Source organism: Acartia tonsa, chromosome 8 (genome assembly GCF_053477335.1).
Source record: "Acartia tonsa isolate MP-2025a chromosome 8, ASM5347733v1, whole genome shotgun sequence".
Classification (NCBI taxonomy): Eukaryota; Metazoa; Arthropoda; class Copepoda; order Calanoida; family Acartiidae; genus Acartia; species Acartia tonsa.
The window spans coordinates 52,021,998-52,042,879 of NC_137267.1; the positions used below are offsets into that span (position 1 = coordinate 52,021,998).

The 20,882-nt window shown below is 32.5% G+C and overlaps 1 protein-coding gene across 1 annotated transcript; it reads left to right on the plus strand.

The window, feature by feature from the left end:
• The first annotated feature begins 1,355 nt into the window (after positions 1-1,355).
• On the plus strand, positions 1,356-20,760 carry LOC145326675 (uncharacterized). Its single transcript, XM_080170041.1, has 12 exons — positions 1,356-1,458; positions 1,965-2,023; positions 4,562-4,713; positions 5,264-5,300; positions 5,501-5,576; positions 6,136-6,248; positions 10,510-10,550; positions 14,616-14,683; positions 17,457-17,538; positions 19,053-19,110; positions 19,383-19,449; positions 20,507-20,760. Exons 1-12 carry the CDS (start codon positions 1,380-1,382, stop codon positions 20,758-20,760), a joined length of 1,086 nt encoding a protein of 361 aa, XP_080026167.1. The 5' UTR covers positions 1,356-1,379.
• Positions 20,761-20,882: the final 122 nt, after the last annotated feature.

Consider the following 20,882-nt stretch of genomic DNA (forward strand, 5'->3'; position numbering starts at 1 on the left):
AGCAAAAATTACAATCCAATGTGCCCTCCCTCCCTGGAATATACTGTGTCAAATTTTATACAATAGATTTACAATTTTTCTTCCAGCCATAAAAAGCAACATTTACATTTTATGACAAAATATTAAGATTTGATAAATATAAAATGTGCAATTTAATATTTTTTATGAAAACTTCTCTAAAGAAAAATAAAAGGTTAATTTCAAGAGCAAATCCTGACCTGCCATTGTGGAGATCTTAATAAATAGACAGATAAAAAAATATAAAACCTCCCAGACACCTATTCCTCCCCCCCCCCCCACTCCAATCTTCTTTAATTCTTTTCAAGGAAAGACTCTTCTGTCTCTTAACCAACCTCATGCTGTATGCCAGTATCCTAATTACCAGGGAGGGAGGGGACATTGGGATGTTTATTAAATTAGTCCCCAAAGTTTTATAATAACGTTTTTATTCGTTGACTTAACAACTTTGGGGACTTTTTTTAATTATGATTGGTGTCCAAATGTTTCAACCACTAATTGTAATCAATTTAAGGGGTAATTTTGTGTATTACCATTGGGGATGTAAAATGTACATCAATTTATTGGCAATTGTCTTATCCCTTTAGATCCCTGAAAATTACCAAAGCATCTGAAGAGAATGGGCCAAAGTTCGGGTATAGTCCCTTTCGTGACATCGCACCTTAAGGGGCGATTCTTTTTATTTTTTTTAACCCTGCGGTACCAATTACCTAACCCTGTGGGGCAATCACCTAACCCAATATAACCTAACCTAACCTAAAATAACCTAGAAAAAGCCATTTAAAAATACGACAAATCTTCCCTTAAGGTTCGATGTCACGAAAGGGACTATTCCCCAAAGTTCTTATACATATTCTTCTTACAATAAACTGTCTGCTTCTTATTAATTGTTGTCTAGGATAGGGCAATATAAGGAAAAGATTTTTCTAAAAAAAAATATACACAATTTTTGGCAATTACCTAGCGCATTTTAGATTATTTTATGGTTATTTTCTCTAGGGGCTATTTCTCTGTGGAGCCTTCCCCAAAATATTTGTAAACATTCCTATTACTTATGACAAGCTAACGTTAAAAATTGTCAGATGCGCGACATTAATAATAAGTATTGGGCTGAATGCCTTGCCTCAAAACAGACGCAACTATAAACACTTAGAAAAAACTTTTACACAAAGATCTTTTGTATTGAAGTTGCATTAAAAAGTGGTACGACGTTGATTTGTGAAAAGCATTAGAACACATACTTTTAAGGAAAATAGGCAAAAAAATTTACCCCTTTATTCCTAATCAGATATAAAACATATATATTTTTTATTACAGAATAATTATCAACTATCCTAATTGCAGTATTCTTGATTAATAGCATGAGAGAAGTATTTACTTATTATTATTGTGTGTGTCCAGGTCTAGACTGGCAGCACAACAGCAACCAACAAATTCCAGGTTAGACGCTTTCTCATTTCCCAACTTTTAGCATTTATAAAACTAAAAGTAACATGTTTTTTTACAGCATAGCTTTAAAACCGATTAATATCTGATGGATTAGAAAAGATCCCAGCCATACTGAAAAATAATGTATATTACTTAATACCAGTTGTGTTAGCCCGGGCATTTGAGAATAGAGACTTGTGATAGTTATACATCGCATCGTAGTATAGATAGCTTTTTGCGGGTATAAAAATGACAAATTGTGATTAAAACCATCTTTGACAGCCTCAAGTGACCGAAGGCCCGTGCTAACACAACTGGTATTTGTTTATGATTTTTATTTTATCATTCGTAGAATATTTTCTGCAATTCTATGATATTCCTGATTTTTCAGTATGGCTGAGAACCGGTTATAAACCCCCATATATTAATTGGATTCAAAGCCATACTTGAAAATAAATTGTACACTTGAAATTTCAAAAAGTTTGATATATGAAAGCCTCTAATATAAATATATTTAGGTGCAGAGACACCTGCCAACTACCCACCAAACTACCCAGCTGCCAACTACCCACCAAACACAGGAAATCAAAGTTATTACTTTTTTCAGGATCAATTGACGTCACAAGAACATTTTTACAGGGTTCTAAGAATATTACACTAGTCCCCAACTAGTTTTATAAGAACGTTTTCTTTAAGCACATCTCAGCTACTGCACAACTTCCGTTTGTGCATTTCTAAAGCAAAGCCTTATCAATAATTAGGGTGGTTCTATTTAAAACATTCTGATTTGTAACTTTTTGCCAACAACATTTGTACAGGGTGTTTTTTTTTATTAAGACAAAAGTATTGCTTAATATAACCCACTTGCCATTGACAGAAATTAATAATCTATATCTTAATTTCTTCATTGGGTTGGGGAGTTTTGTATAAGAAAAAAATACTTGGCAATTTCCAACAAATTATGCCTTAAAAACCGGTTTTTCAAAAGTACCTATTTTTGGAAGATTTTTGGATCATGACCAATTTAAAGGGTGTGCTAAAATGCGTATTTTTTAAAAATTCAAATTGCTCGGCTTATGTTAATAGTAGAAAAATGTTATGCATGTCGTTAGAATCGTCATAAACTCTAGTTTTTGGGTGTTTAAGAAATATTCCTGTGCTACATATAGTTTTGGAGCTACGTGGTAACATGTCCCAACTTACCTAAAAACTTTATAACTTTTCTCCCATTTTTCAACGTAGTTTCTATACTACAAACAGCATAAATATAACACATATATTTCCAAAAACTAGAGTTTATGACAATTCTAAGGATATGTGTAACATTTTTCTACTATTAACACAAGCCGCGCAATTTGATTTTTAAAAATGCACGCATTTTAGCACACCCTTTAAATTGGTCATGATCCAAAAATCTTCCAAAAATAGGTACTTTGGAAAAACAGGTTTTTAAGGCATAATTTGTTGGAAATTGCCAAATATTTTTTTCTTATACAAAACTCCCCAACCCAATGAAGAAATTAAGATATAGATTATCAATTTCTGTCAATGGCAAGTGGGTTATATTAAGCAATACTTTTGTCTTAATAAAAAAAAACACCCTGTATAATATAATTATACTGTTCATCTGATTTTTGGAATAACAAGGTACAATATTAAAGCAAAGCATCTCTTGAAAGTATGTTTTTGAGTATCCTGTAAAGCTTAAGATCTCGGTAACCGAATGGGCTTTACTCTTCAGGGAATATACCTACTGGTCCTCTGGTGGTTTAGGCTATTTTCTTGGGGGGGTGGGACACCGCTAACCCCCCCCCCAAAAAAAAAAAAATTAATTAAAAGATTGAAAAGAAAGCGTTATGGATAACCCATAAATTTATGGTTCGCAGCACCAAAATATGTTTTTTTTATATATGTTCGAAATAAGTGATTGCATCTCCAATTTTTTTTTAATTACCTCTTGGGACAAAGCCCCTAAAGGCTAGGGGCGAAGTCGCTAGTTATAAATAACGCAGCAAAAACAATCCTACAGTAATTTATTAAAAAGTCTTGATAATTATAAACCTTCCCGGGACCTATGAAAAGTAACTCTGTAAAGGAGAACTATATCAGTTCAGCTGTTAGCGAGATCTTTAGGTACAGACAGACACATAGAGTTCTTATTACTTTTTTATAAGGTTATGATACATATTGTTTTACTACTCTATACTAGGGGGGTTTCAATATGTTAAATTAGCTAATTTGTGACGTATAGAATCCTTAGATACTAAATTGGATTTACACTCTGGTATTGAAATAAAATAAAGAGTAATGTTATTTAACAAAAAAATGTATAGCTAGAACAGCTATATCCATAATAAGCAAATATGTGATTTAAAAAATATTACCAATAATAACCTAATAAATTAAATTGACAAAAACGCACCTATTTCATGTCGTAGAAATGACTATGTCTGGTACATTACTATGCATAGCACAGTTGATTGTTTGTTGGATGTTACTATATAAATGTTTTTACTCTATTAGGTCCAACAACCCAGGATAACTAAGGGTAGCCAAATCTATCCAAACACCAGTGTATTAGGTCAAGTAACACTCATCAGACAAACAACTCTTTTTAAACGACCCTTGTCTGAAAGTCATAACTGTGCATAATATTGAGTTGTGCCAGTTTTAGGACTAGGCAAGGCATACCCCCCTACTTAAACTAATAATGTCATGCATCTGCCATAGCAACAGTAAGAAACATTTTTAACGTCTTGCAATAATTTGTCTAATATATAAATCAGAAAGACAGGGGATAGTAGGGGGGAATTTAATCAGAGATCTAAAGGGATAAGACAAATGCCGATAAACTAATGTACCACCCAAATGATGATACACAAGATTACCCCTTCTGTAGGTTAAAATTGCTGGTTGAAACGTTTAGACACTCAACTTAATGAACCAAACAATGAAAATTTAATAAAAGTCCGCATAGTTGTTAAGCCAACAAATAAGAAAACGTTATGATGAAACTTTGGGGACCAGTGTAATAAACAGCCCAATGTTCTATCCCTCCCTGCTTAAATAAAATCCAGTGTTTTAGATAAATTAGAAAACTTTGATTCAAATTAAAACAGAAACAACCAAAGCAGGGTTGCCGGAGGAACCGCCAGAGTTCTCAGGGTTGCCGGCTGATCAACTGGAGACAGGGTTGCCGGCTGACAATTATGGTCCCAGGGTTTCTTTGGATGGGCCCAGTCGTAAAGAGTATTATGAAGTAAACAGGTGAAGATTACATTATTGGATGTTTTCATTGGAGGATTTATTGAAGATGACTAAAGTCCCTCAACAGATAATGACGTCATACGATAGAATAGCCAATGAGAGGCCAGTACACACTGTAATTGACCAATGTTAAAATTTATGCTGGCCTTGCATTGGTTGGTTATTTTATCGTATGACGTCATAATTTTTTAAGGACTTCAATCATCTTCGGATTTATTTCTCAAAATTTTCAGTTCGAAGATTTTTTCTCATTGAAAAAAAGATGATAAAACATTGAAAAATTTAAAAAATATATTAAAAACCTAATCATCATGGGAATTTGATACTGCTTGTAAAAATGTTAAGGTTCCCTTTTCCCTAACCGTTGAAACGTTTTGGTTCGCCTTTATATTTAAGTTTCTTATAACTATTAAAGGGAAAGGCAACTTTAACCTCACAAGATAATTCTTCCCTAGAAAAAATATACCCCAAAGTGTAGGGTCAACTTCTCCCCCCCCCCCCACATTTATCTCAAGTGACCCTTGTATTGTATAAAACATTTTTTTTTCAGGACAGAATATCCTGACAACGAACCATTCCCTCAAAAATCAGGAAATAATTTGGTTTCAAATATTGCCTATTATTTGTAAAAATCATAGATAGTCGGTCTAAACTAATTAACATTCCTTTCTTCACTAAAAAAGCTAGCTTTCTAAGGCAGAATGCAATTTTTTATGTATTTTAAAATATTTTTTTTCTAATTTTTTTGCTTTTTCTTTATTAACTATGATTTTAAACCAACTATTACTCAGTGTTAAACCATACTCCCGCCACCAAACTAGAGGCTCAAAACACAACTTCTATTGAAGATACTAAAAAGAAAGGTAAGATAGCTTGAAATACAATTTATCATTCTTATAATAAAGTAAAGGATGTCTATCTGTATATCTGTGTGTAACGAAGGATCTCGCTAACCGGTGAACCGATATGTTCTCATTTACAATGTGGCTTCTCATAGGACCTGTGTTTCTTTGACAGTGTTTTTTCACTTTAGATTTATGAATGTCAATGGGTCGTTTTAGGCTATTTACTGACATTCGCAGCATACCCCAAGAGGCTAGGGTCCAAGCAACTAGTCATTAATAAATTACTACACCTATGAATATTGATCCTATTTCGGGTCAAATTTTTATGAGTTGCGAATTTATGTAAAAAAAATGATTTCTATTTATTTTGAATATTTAAGAAATCTTTCAACATTTTCAAAGTTTTGTTTTGAAATTAATTGTTTAAATGATTTTCTATTATTTATATATTTTTTGTCAGGTAAAGGTAAAGAGGATGATAACACTTTACTGAAGCCCATAGTTTCTCTCTTCTCTGTAGCAGCTTTCATTTTCATATTCACGGAAAGCTGGCTATTCTATTCTTGATGTATTTTAGGTAAAGGTAAAGAGGATGATAACACTTTACTGAAGCCCATAGTTTCTCTTTTCTCTGTGGCGGCTTTCATTTTAATTCTGGGCTCACTGAGATCCTGCTATGTTAAACCAAAGGTAAGGGTTCATTTTAAATATTTTAATTCTGGGCTCGTTGAGATCCTGCTATATTAAACCAAAGGAGAGAGTTCATTTTAGATATTTTAATCCTGGGCTAATTGAGATCCTGCTATGTTAAACCAAAGGTAAGGGTTCATTTTAAATATTTTTATCCTGGGATCTTTGAGATCATGCTATGTTAAACCAAAAGTAAGGGTTCATTTTAAATATTTAAATCCTGGGCTCTGTGAGATCATTCTATGTTAAACCAAAGGTAAGGGTTCATTTTAAATATTGGAATAGGTCTATCCTTATTTATTATCTCTGTCTGTAGCTTAGGTTCTCTTTAACCGAAAGCTTCTTATAGATTTAGGGAAGGGTTACTCCAACCTCCCAAAAAAATCTACTCTTGAGAAATAAATAAAAATATTTTTATTTTACTTCTTTTAAATTTAAAGTGAATGCCCTTTCCATCAAGCCCCCATAGAAACCTCTAGGGGCTTATCTGATAGTTGATTTATGATATAATGCTGTCAAAGTTCCGATTTTATTTTAATTAGAGGTTTATACAGAGCCTGTAAATCCAAGACAAATTTGAAATTAAAAATTAATGTACTCATTTTTTATTGTGTATATAGAAATTGCATAAATGTCATCGGACAGACGGACAATGTGAATTGTAGAAGATTTCAAGATATAGGTCATAGAACTTGACAAACAGAAGGCAAAAAAAGTTTATATTTCCTTGACGATTTGCAGAAAAGTATCAATTTCCAGCCGCAGGGCTCGGCATCCGCAGCTGATTCAACTGATTTGCCCTCTTCCCAGGGAGGGAGAGGATATTGGGCTGTTTATTACACTAATCCTCAAAGATTTATAATAACGTTTTCTTATTCGTTAGCTTACAAATTTTGGGCGAAATATTGAATTTTGATCGGTTGGTTCATTAAGGTGAGTGTTCAAACATTACAATCACAAATTGTAATCTACAAAAGGGGCTATTTATTATAATAATTGCGTATATATATATATATATATCAATTAGATCAAATAGATCCCTGCCTTTTCTAATGAATTGCAGCCTTAGCCAAGATAAAGTACATAATGCTTTTATAAATAGCGGCTGACGAGCCCCTCTTCCTTATTTTATTTATTTTGTTGCAAAATTAGAGTTAAATAAATAGAAGGCTTACAGCCCGTGGAAAGAGGTTGTTGCTCCCAAAGAAAAGTATATTACCTCCAATTATTCAAAAGAATAAATATTTTAATTGAAGAAAGATATATCAATATATCCATGTAATTCCTATATCCATTGTACTAGTTAACTTTGTATTTCTACTTTTCCTAAATATTGTAAACAATCTAAGTAACTATTCTTTTAAAGAATATTGTAGAGTTCAAATCAAGGATCTAAAGGGATTAAACAATGGCAGATAAATTGATGTACATCCCCAATGATACACAATATTACCCCTTTGGTAGATTACAATTAGTGGTTGAAACGTTAAGACACTTAAGTTAATGAATCAAAGCCCCTTGAGTTGTTAAGCTAATGAATAAGAAAAGGTTACTCTAAAACTATGGGGACAGGTGTAAACAGCCTAATGTCCCCTCCGTCCCTGAGTTAAAATATACAAAAGATTAGTCTAAGGAAATGTGCTGAAAAGGGTGTTTGGAAATATTTTTTTTCTTTATATTGATCCCAAATTTACCCCCCCCCCCCGGCCCCCCCCCTCCCCCAATTGAAGAAATAACAAAGTGTCAAACCTATTATTGGGTTTCAGGTAGGATCATGCAGGTCCTGGACCTTCAGGTCTCCAGGAAACTTTAGACAGCTTCTGTGATTGTAATTTTTAACTTAGAGACTTAACTAGAGACCATCAATATTATAACTTGGAATTATATGAATCTTCATACAAATTTAAGTTTCAAATTTTAGTCTAGATATGCATTTAGTTCAAAGCATTTAATTTTTAAAAATCTATATTCCAAACTCTATAAATTTGGATTTGGTAATACTTATTATAGACAGCTTTCCGCTGATATTGATATGAAAAAAAATACATTACTTTTATGTTATTTTATTTTAATACAGATGATATTAATCGGTTTCGAAGCCATACTGGAAAAAATATATTTCTTAAAATCTAAAAATAGTTTTATTGGCAAAAATGGGGTAAATATATTCACAGATGGTTTAAATGAGGAAAAAGGGAAAGTTGAATATTTGTGTAAAATATGTCACATGTAACAATATTGTATGAAAAAAAGAACTTAACTATAAAAAAGACTTGATTTGAAATATGACAAACAATTAAGTATATTCTCAATTTTTTAAAATTTGGTAAGTTTTTTTTGTTTTTAACGAAGAATCACGCTGAACCATGGTTTTCCTTTACAGTGAAGGTTTTTAACTATTTTTGGGGGGAAGTATCTCTACCATCCAAATAAAAAAGTGCCCCCCCCCCCACAAAAAAAAACAAAAAAACTTAAATTGAAAATATGGGTGGAGGTTAGCTATGAATCTGTATTTTAGGGTAATTACTTAAACCCGATTGCTTTTTTATTATTTCGTAAAAAACACTAAGCGGGCTAAAATAATGATATCCCCACCCCACCCCATCCTTTGCCCAATCCCCATCCCTTCAACTGGATGAACGAACTGACCAATAAGCGAGGTCAATGTAAGCAATCTAAATTGACGACATATGTGTCTTTTTAAAATTACTTAAGGTCTCAGAAAAAAATATTTAGTAACTTTTTGAGGAAGTTTGTTGAAGTTTAAAATGTTATTTAACTTTGCACTATATATGTGTAGCAATTTGATATATTATTACTTGGATGTTAACCCAGATTTTCATGAAATCTAATAAAGTAATACTCGCAGCTGGCTAAAATAAATATATCCACCCATCCACACCCTTAACCTCATCCCCTCCTCTCCCACATGATGAACGAATTGACCAAAAAATGAGGTTCATATTTGTAACTTACTAAAAAAATTTCCCCTTTGTCAATATGTTCATGTATGTCTGAATGTGTGTGTGTTTGTGTGTGTGTATTTACACGCGATGAGTGTTTGTGTTTCCTAAGAGGTATGTAAATATTTCTTCGCCAAGGTATTCTTACAAATCAACAATAAACCATTGGATGTAGAATATACGATATTATGACAAGGGAAAAGCTGTCGTCATTGTGTGTTGCTATTGTCTCTGTCATTTATTGGTCAGTTTGTTCATCCAGTAGGAGGGGAGGGGATTGGGTAAAGGGGGATCAGGGGGAATCATTTTTAGCCCGCTATAAGTTTCACTTTATTAGAACACATGATAATCTAGTGTAAGATCGAAGTAAGGGAAAGAAAAGAAAAATGTATGGGGATGGAAAGGGAAGAAAAGGAAGATTTTTAGCATTATTGTAAAACCACCTGTTTTTTAAAGCAACCAAAACAAAATTATTCGCTCAAAAATATGTAAAAGTACAAAAACATCATTTTATATCAATCCGTTGACATTTTTTTTGAACAATAACAATTTTATGAAACGCAAAAGGATACTATATTTCAATAGTTATCAATTGAATTGTATTATAGACAGCTTTCCGCGGATATTTAAATGAAATATTATAAGAATAAAACCAGTTTTGATAGCCCACAGTGGCCGAAGAATTGATGCAATACATGATTTTTAGTATGACTTCGAACTGGTTCTAATCCAGCAGATATTAATCGGATTTGAAGCCATACTGAAAATATTATTATTATTACTAAAGTATTTATATTCTGATGAAATTATATCATCAGTGCAGTTTTGGAAAATTACTAATATCAGTCAATTATTTAATTTTGTAGAAAATAAATTAAATAAACAATTAGTTTTATTTAACCTTTATACAAAAAAAGCTTTAAAACCTATTCTTTGACAACCGAACAACCTCTTCTTTAAATTTTTTGGACAACAAACAAAAATCCTTAGGCTCTAACCCTGCGGGGCCGTATCGCAAACATAGCCTAACCTAAAACTCATTTTTTTAATATGGCGCTGAAACCGATTAATATCCGCTAAATTAGAACCGGTTCTCAGCCATGTTAAAAAATCATTTATAGAACCGTATTACAGACAATTTTCTACGAATATTAAAATCATTAAATTAATACCAGTTTTGTTAGTCCGAGACGTCGGTCACTGGTTTGAATCTTATAATTGCTAATTTTAATATCCGCGGAAAGCTTTCTATAAAACAATGCGATAAATAACTATTTTTTCATATTTTTATTATTTAGGATGAGAGTACTGATGGAAGACGATCTTCACAATCTTACAGAGGAATTTATCAATCAATAAATTCATCAAAAAAGACAATATAATATATAACAATATCCTATTTTATAAAGTAGCAAGCTTTTTTGTCTGTAGCGAAGTATCTCGCGAACCACTGAACCGATATGGTTCTCCTTTACAGTGGATCTTTTTATATGTCAAGGAAAGGTTTTAGGCTATTTTGATTTTAGATTTAAGCCGTCATATGGTGTTAGGCTATTTTTCTGCCTTATGTATATTGTATAACCCTTTAAATAAAGAATGTCATAGATGCTAGGGGCACAGCCGCTAGTATACAATATAGTATCCTAATGTCAAAGTAGCAGGATATCTCTCTGTCTGTAGCTTTAAATATCGCTAACCTAACGACCGACATAGTTCTCATAGACTCTGGGAAATGGTAATAGACAACTATTTTGTACCTCAATCCTCCCAATCGCCCCAAGTACTTTTTTGAGTTCCGTTTCTTTCTGGAATAAAATGTAAAATGGTCCGTTTTGTGTGTAACATACCTAAATTTACATGCTATCCTTTTAAAGTCTCTTTAAACAAAAAACTAATGTTTTAAATTTTTCTTCATCTCTTAAAGTAACAATGAAATAAAACTATAAATAAAATGGAAAGGCCATTTAAAATATGGAGAATCATAGTATATCATTATCCATTAATCTAGAAGAAGCAGAGAATAGTATATTTTATTTCTTTTATATTTTTCCTTTTAAGCCTTCTTAAAGTTTCAAAAACAGTATTTTCAAAAGCGAAACTTTTCTTCAATTAGAGTCTATCCGTACATCCGTAACAGCTTCGTTAATTTAGATATGTTGGAATTGTCCCATTGAAAACAATTCACTACAAAGATATGGGAGGTAAGAGACATTGGGCTGTTTAATACACTAATCCCCAAAGTTTTATTACAACCTTTTCTTGTTTGTTCGCTTAACAACTTTGGGGACTTTTAACAACTTTAAATTGGTTGGTATAAATTAAGTGACCAAACGTTTCAACCACTAACTGTAATCAACAGAAGGTTTAAATTGTTGATGTACATCAATTTATCGGCCATTGTCTTAACCCTTTAGATCCCTGAAAAAAAGCTAGACATTGAATAGATATATTTAGATGAGAGAGAACGGATATCAGACTTTCTTTTATCTTTTTTAATATTAGCACAACATATATTGACAAAAATTTTCAAAATTTCAAGGAATATGAAACAGATTGGTGTTTTCCCTTAGTGTGCCTGTAGAGCACCAAACACCCCTCCAAATCCTTTATGAAAATAAAATAAAAATAAATTGAAAATAAGGAGGCGGTGTTTTTCCCAAAGGCTAAGCCCTGTGGGTCTATTCAGTACTATAAACTAACCTTACCTGTAGTCATTATAATAAAGTTACAGGATCTCTGTGTACCTGTCTCTGAATGTGTCTGTACCGAAGGATCTCGCTAACCGCTGATCCGATATGGTTCTCCATTACAGGGTAGCTTCTCATAGTAAGGTTTATAGTTATTTATAATTATTTTGAGGGAATGTACCACAACCCTCCCAAGACAAATCGCAAAAAAATATAACTAACCCCAAAAATATTTTTTGGTAAACAGATATCTAAACATGGATTGAAAAGAAAATTTCAGCCGTCTATGTTGAATAGGAGTTGAGATAATCATGAAAACTTGAAAATGTAGGAATCGATCTAGCACCCCAACCAATTGACGAATCTTAATTAACCTTAGTGAAAATTTGAAGACTGTTAACATAATTAATCCCTGAAAATTTCAGCTCTCTATCTTTTATAGGAGCCAAGAAAATCACGTTTCCCCCTTTCTGTCTTGGACGGACAGACGGACGGACATTTCGAATTATAGAGTAGCTTCGCTACTAAAAAAACTATATCCCTCACCCTCATTTTTATCAAGATGACGAATAAATATATAATTTTACACTCCTCCTGGGTATAAATTTCCAAGCTTGAAATTAAAAATATAAAGTTTAAATATTTGAAAGTTATTTGATCAAGATGAATTGCAATTTTTTTTTTGCAAAGAATTTCTTGCAAAAATAGGAACAAGTAAACTTTTAAAGTTGTACAAAACATTAGTGAATTTTGCAAGTAATAGACTCCTCCCCTCCCCATTTCTATTTTTTAATATATTAATAAAAAAGGGTAGTTTTTTTCCTTTGCATAGTCCCTGCGTAGTCCTGCATTCTAACCTGTACCCAATTTAACCTAACAGAACCGAACCTAAAGTAATTATTTTTATTTATTTTAAAATAGGTATGGAGTTTTATCTTTCAGGGAGTAAGGGAGGGGACAATGGATCGAATATTAAATTTTTAGGAGTCTCAGACTTTGGGTACTGGCTTAAAGGGAATGTGCAAGAATTTAGCAGTTTCTGACTGAGTTTGGGTACTAGCGCATGAAATGCCGCTACTCGTTGTGTTTGTTTTGAATATAGCAGACAGGGAGAAAGGAGAAGGGAGGTGTGGGCAAGGGAAATAGCTACTCATTGTGTTAGTTTTGAATGTAGCAGACGGGAAGAAGGGAGGTGGGGGCAAGGGAAATAACTACTTGTTGTGTTAGTTTTGAATTTAGCAGACGGGGAGAAGGGAGGTGGGGGCAAGGGAAATAACTACTCATTGTGTTAGTTTTGAATGTAGCAGACTGGGAGAAAGGAGAAGGAAGGTGGGTGCAAGGGAAATAAACAGAATAAAAAGGGGCAGTCTTATTCTTGCCCAACCAGCTAGCAGCTGGCTGGGTCCAATAATCTTGTAATATAAAAATCACACCATAAAACCTCAATATATTTCATCAAAAAGCAGTTGTGATTTCACTTTACAAGACGCTATGGAAATCCATTATTTAATTAACAATCCATTTAAAATTTCCTAATAATTCATTGTATTAATCTGGATTTCATGGCCTTTCTTTCATAACTCTTAAATTGAATTAATTGCCCATTGTCCCCTCCCTTACTCCCTGTTTATCTTTACTTATCGGTTATTTAGAAACACCTTTGTAACCAAAGAACATATATGAATATTATTATATACTTTGATCTCACACCAGATTTCCATGTTCTCTAATAAAATGAAACTTGATGAGGGCTTATAACGATTCGCATCCCCTTCTAATGAATGAAGGAACTGACCAATAAACTAGTTCCATGTTAGCAACCTAAATTGACGACAATTTTCCCTGTCATAATATCAACGTTTATTGTGTACATTGTTGCTACAGCAAACTTTTCAACAAAAGTTCCTATCCCATTCTTCATGAAGGGACCCCACTTTTTTTCAGAGGTTTCCCTACATTAATGTGAAATGTATGTAATTCTCAGGGATGTAAAGGGATATGACAATAGCCAATAAATTAATGTACATCCCCAATGATGAAACACAAAATTACCCCTTCTGTAAATTATAAAAATTTGTTAAACAATCAACTCAATGAACTACTCAATCAACGTTCAGTAAATCCCCCCAAAGTTGTTAAGCCAACTATAAAAAAAACTTTGGGGACTAGTTTGATAAAAGCAGCCCAGTTTCCTCTCCCTCCCTCCCTGGTAATTCTGAAAATACTCAATTTTGTTGGATTTAAAATCCATTTTCTTTGTGACAAGTTGCTTCTCAATTTCTCATTAAATCATTTACAAATAATTTAAATTCAATTCTGGAGTTTTTTTTAAAGATTATTTGTTTTAACAATCGATATATTATTCCCTAGGGACCAGATTTTCATTTGCTATGATAAAGTAATGAATGCAGCTGGCTTAAATAGAGAAGAGTCCTTAATTTAGCCAGCTTTACCCCCATTCCCTCCTTTAACGTTCTCTATAAAAATGAAATTAATTCTAAAAGTGAGAAAAAAATTCATTATGGCTTCGAAACCGATAATATAATAATGGGTTAGAACTGGTACTTGGCTATGCTGAAAAGATATGTATAGTATCGAATTACAGACAATTTCTTACGAATATTAAAATAAAAATGATATAAATAATAACGGTTTTGTTAGCCCGGACCTTCAATTGAATTAACTTATTTTTGTATTTATTGATTGATTGTTAAAACAGATTCGAACTGTAAAACCCGCCGATGCTCAAAGAAAGAGAACCACTATCAAGTTAGAGAAAAAAGAGGTATGTTATTAGTAGCGAAGCTGATATATAACTAGTGACTTCCGTCCGTCACTAAAATATCATATTGTATACAGCTGTCCACGGATATTAAAATGAAATGTTATAATATTAATATCAGTTTTGTTATCTACAAGAGGTAGATTTTTGTTTAATTTTATGATTTTATTTTAACATGATGCATGGAAAATTATCTGTAATACGATGCTTTTAGTACCTTTACCTTTTAGTATGACTGAGAACCAGTTCTAATCCAGCGGATATTTATCAGTTTGGAAGCTATACCAGAAAAATGATTAAAATATTATTTACCAAGGACGATATGTGTTCAAAAGAAGCTAATCGTAACTTTGATAGCTTCTTCCTTTTAAATGAAAAATTGAATATTTTTATGTTTTTTTCTAAGACTAGGTATCTTAAGGGATAAGACAATGGACAATGAATAAATATACATTACAATTGATAAAAAAAAAATAATCCTTTAGAACTCTCAAATTATTGGTTGAAAAGTTTGGATAGTATAAGTTTGAACCAACTAATCAAGAAGGTTTAAAAGTACCCAAAAATGCTATACACATGCAAATGTAACTTTAATATATTGGGTACTAGAATAATTCCAATGTCACACTCCTCCTGATTTAGACAAATATTTTTTGCAGTTAATAGTTATTTCTCGCATCGTATTATAAACGGCTTTCCGCGGATATAGAATGTACAATTATGAGATTAAAACTAGTTTTTTTTAGCCCCGAGGTGCCGAAGGCACCGGCAAAAAAACTGGTTTTAATCTTATGAATGTACATTTTTATATTCGTAGAAAGCTGGATATAATACGATGCTAGACATAGTTTTTTCGTATGGATGAGAACCGGTTCCTATCCACCGGATTCGAATAAATACGAGAAATTCTTTTCCAGTATGGTTCGAAACTGATTAATACCGGTGGATTAGAATCGGTTCTCAATAATACTAAAAATCATGCATAGCATCATATTACAGACAATTTTCCACGAATATTAAAATAAAAATCATAAATAAATACCAGACCTCGGCTTTAAACCTATAATTTTTATTTTAATGTCCACTTAAAGCTGTCTATAATACGATGCGACAAAAAAACTAATTTGAGGCTTTTCTAGTAGCTTAGATACAAAAGGAAATTGTGTGCAAAAAAAAACTTTAAATAATGGGAAAGATAATCTGATGATTAGAACAAAAATATTGAAATCATTTCAAATAAAATCCCTTGTTAAAACCAAAGCTTTTCCATAATTAGGGTCGGTCCGTTCGAACGTCTGTCCGTTCGAAACTATGAGCTCTTTTAGTTGATTTAAACATGTTAGAATTGTCCTACCAATTTCAAACTTTGCATGATGATCCTATAACAAATAGGTAACTCTATAATCGTTACCAGAAAGTCCGTACGTCCATATAAAACATGCTGCTTTTTTTACAACAAATTTTTGTATGATATAATTATCCTATTTTATTATCTTACTTTTGAAATAATGATTTCTGTTACAACAAGGTACAATATTAAATGCTTAGGCTTTATAATATAGTCTTTATATTATTAGAATGTCCTTAAGCAGTATCCTGTAATAAAGTAGTTTTGCAACAAATTAACTTACAATTTTGTTTCGACTCATACAATTATATTCTACTTATTCAATTCTGACACTCTACAAGAATTAATGTTTGTTTGTCCTACCGTGTCAGAGCTTCGCTTTTATGGATATTGTCATCCTTGTTTTGTGGATAATGTATAAAGATTTGAGAAGAGAGAATATGTTCGCAATTTTATATCCAAATCCTCTTTATCTAAGTTTACTCTTAACTCAAAATGCATTTTATACGATTTTATACAAAATTCTCGTGTATTTTAATTTGGCCCTTTATCATCCCACCCCTGAGAGTCAAATGATGTTAAAACGAAATAAGCAGGGATTTAAAGGGATAAGACAATGGCCGATAAATTGATGTACATACCCAATGATGACATACAAAATTTATTCTTCTGTAGGTTACAATTAGTGGCTGAAACGTTTGGACACTCAACTAAATGTACATATAAAGTAAAACTTAATAAAAGTCCCCAAAGTTGATAAGCCAACGAATAAGAAAGCTTTCTTGCAAAACTTTTGTGACCAGTGTGTAAAAAACATCCATTTTCCCCTCTTTCTCTGGCTTCGCTACTTATAAATGTTGCCATCCTTGTTTATATCTTTTTTTCCAATGAAATCTGGTTGCATTTATGGTGGATCATTTGAAGTGGCTTAGGACATGTTGGCACAAGTTCTAAAGAAGAAATTGAACCGTATACATAAGAATTGAATTTATACATAGAAACTATTCATTCAAAAGAGGCAATTTAATAGTTTAGCAAATTGATTTGTTATATTAAGTAACAACTTTTCCAGTATCGCCTCGAAACCGATGAATATTCCATGGATTAGAGTTGGTTCTCAGCTATACTGAAAAATTGTGTATTGCTCCGTATTACAACATTTTCCGGGAGTATAAAAATAAAAATTATAAGATTAATACCAGCTTCGTTAGGCAGGGACTTGGATCCATTGGGTCTAACAAAACAGGTTCTAATGTTATAATTTTTCATATTAAATCCTTTCAAGAACCGCTGGTGAGGCAAATTGTTTTTAATCCTCCAAAATAACATAACAAATCTACGAAAATTAAATAAAATCATATAAGGGTTATTAACATAAGATTTTATTTAATTTCTGAAATGTAAAAAAACATTATTCTGATTTTTAAGGTTTAATGTCCGGAGCACAGGAATTGAGAGGTGAAACAGAAATACAGAACAAAGAGGGTGATCACAGATATACGGAAATCAAGTAAGTCCTAGATTTTGTAATCTCGTCCGCTAGTAGTAGGGTTCGAGGCCTGCCCATACAAAATTATTAATGTAAAAAAATTGGTAATACCTTACAGTATAAATAAAATGAAAATAAGGGGTGGGTATTTTTTCCTTTGTCTAACCCCTGCGGTGGCCTTAACCCCTTGGGGCCTATACCTGCGGTGCCTCTCCCCCCCCCCCATTGGTAATATAGCCTAACCTAAAGTAAAAGACAAACAGATGAAAAACACCCTCACTACTTTATAAGGATAGTAGGAGATTAAGTGCCAAGACCAGTTTTAAGTTCCAGGTATGATCCTGCTGGTTTGGCCCTTTAGATCTTTAGGAAGTATTGAACTGGTATCTTCATACTTTTTTTTTATCAAACCTGTTTTAAAGGTTACTTCTGGTATTGTTAAAATGTTAAATCTTTTGGAGACATTTGATATTTATTTTCTTCTTTCCTCAAGTGTCAGAAGAATCGATGTATTATCATGTGGATGATGCACCAGATTTTCAAGTACTCTGATGAAATAATACTCACAGCTGGTTGAAATAATGATACCCCCTTTATCCCATCTCCTCCCCTCCTACTGGATGAACGAGCTGATTATTATATGAGTTCCATATTAGTAAGCTAAATTGAGGACTAATTTTTCCCTGTCAATATATCCACGTATATCCTATATCCATTGTCAGAAGATCAGTAATCATAGACTACTTTGCATCATAGAGTGGTCGTCGTCAGTGAGGTATTGGGTTCGAATCTCAGTCAAAGTCTGGTCATAACAAGAGTTTTTAAGGGATAAGACAATGGATGATAAGTTATTCTGTCTGTAGATTTAAATTATTGGTTCCAAAGATTGGAAATAACCAACAGAAATCTATCAAAAGTTTATCAAGTTCATTTTAGCCAACAAATATATAACAGGGTAATACAACTTTTGGTACCGGTGTAATTTGTTTTTAATATATTCCCTTCCTAAATCAACATATTTGTCTATGCATACAATGGTATTTAAAACTTAAAAGAATGTGTCTTTCCCCCAGTGTGTATTCTTGAAATCTTTTAATACAGATTGATTTAGAATGATAGCAAAAACATAGGAAAGAGAATGATATGAATGGGGGGGAAGGGTTGGGGTAAAGAATAAAAAATACTTCTAATCCAAATATGATACACAAAGGTATCTTTTTTTATTAGCGAAGCTACCCTTTGGGTATGTAAATTCCTTTTACATACATGTATGGCTTCGTCCCAACTTCACAAGCCACAAGTTTTATCCCATTATATAAAGTAGTAAGGTTTTTTGTCTGAAGCTTAAGATCTCAATAGCTACAGATTAGGTTGTTTTTAGGTAATCTTCATATAGGTCCTGTAATGGTTTTAGGTTATTCAATTTTTAAAGTTATGCTTTGTGATGGTTTTAAGCTATTTTTCTAGCTCCTTTGAATACAGTTAATTTTAAATTAGGTAAAAATATATTTCTACATATTTTTCAATGTTTTTAGAAGTATAGAAGTGCCGGATGTAGAAGTTGTTCCCAAGGTTCCCAATGGTTACAAACAGGTAGAATTTTTAAATATTGAAAGAAAGATTAAAATTTTTTTAATCATGATAAAAAAGTAGCTGTGTCCTAATTTGTTATTATTTTAACGAGTTTTGAAAAAGTTATATTTTTTATTTCAGTTATATCAGAAATCCTTAACACTCTCATAAATATATTTACAAAAAAGCGCACTACGTTGTTTCTAACTTAAGATTCCCAGTAATATTTAAACCAAATATATCAATTTATACTTTGGTAGTTTTTTGTTGATTTATGATTTTTTTATGTTTAGCAAACTCTGTCTGGCATCTATGGTAGCCGCCAGGAGACACAATCAGCCACCTATGGAACTAGACTAGGTCAGTTTAATAGATAGACTAGGTCGGTTTCAAGCTCTATCTGGTATCTATGGTAGCCGTCAGGAAACACAATCAGCCACATATAGAACTAGAATAGGTCAATTTCATAGATAGATAGATAGTGTCTGGTATCTATGGTAGCCACCAAGAGACACAATCAGCCACTTATGGAACTAGACTAGGTCGGTTTCATAAATAGATAAATAGATAACTTATGGAACTAGACTAGGTCAGTTTCATACCAATTATTAATTATAGATTTATAAAGAATCAAATTATATTTTATTTAAAACAAAAAATATGCTTTTGTTCATATTAACAGCAAAAAGTTTATAAAAGCTTTTCAGGTATTCATTCGAATCCGGTGGATAGGAACCGGTTCTCCTCCATACGAAAAAACTATGTCTAGCATCATATTATATCCAGTTTTCTACGAATATAGAAATGTACAATCATAAGATTAAAACCAGTTTTTTTAGCCGGTGCCTCCGGCACCTCGGGGCTAAAAAACTAGTTTTAATCTTATAATTGTACACTCTATATCCGCGGAAAGCCGTTTATAATACGATACGAGAAATAACTAATAAAATCTTCAGCATGTATCTGTAGTGTTAATGAATTCATTAGTTTCAGAGTATCTTCAGTACATAAAAAGTACACACTTATTGAAAATTTACATATATTCATTATAAGATACAAAACTGGTCATCTACGACAGCAGAACACCCGATAGTAGAACAGCTGATCACAAAACAGCTGATTACAAAACAGCTGATCACAAAACAGCTGATAACAAAACATCTTAATTGAAATATACTTTATTGTTTATCAGATACAAAACTGGTCATCTATGACAGCAGAACACCTGACTGTAGAACAGCTGATCACAAAATAGCTGATTACAAAACAGCTGACTGCAGAACAGCTGATCACAAAACAGCTGCCAATATACTATATTTATTATTAGATACAAAACTGGTCATCTACGACAGCAGAACACCTGACTGTAGAACTGCTGATCACAAATCAGCTGACTATATACTATATTTATTATTAGATACAAAACTGGTCATCTACGACAGCAGAACACCTGACTGTAGAACAGCTGATCACAAAACAGCTGACAGCACAACGGCTGATAACAGAACAGCTGGCAGTAGGACAGTTTCACCTGCATCTTCATCGACTGTAAAGTCATCACAACAGCAACCAGGGATGAAGTGTAATCCTACCACAACAAAACTAATTGGATCATGTAAAATAAACAAACTTTTCCGAAAAAAGGGCAGAAATTACCTTTCTAAGATTTGACCTCAGATGGGCTAGGTTTGAGCTATAATCGATGTTAAGGTCTCTTTAGAAGCACCTTCACATTCTCTACAAATAACTTCAATCACTAATACCTAGGCCCATCTAAGGTAAAATCTTTGAAA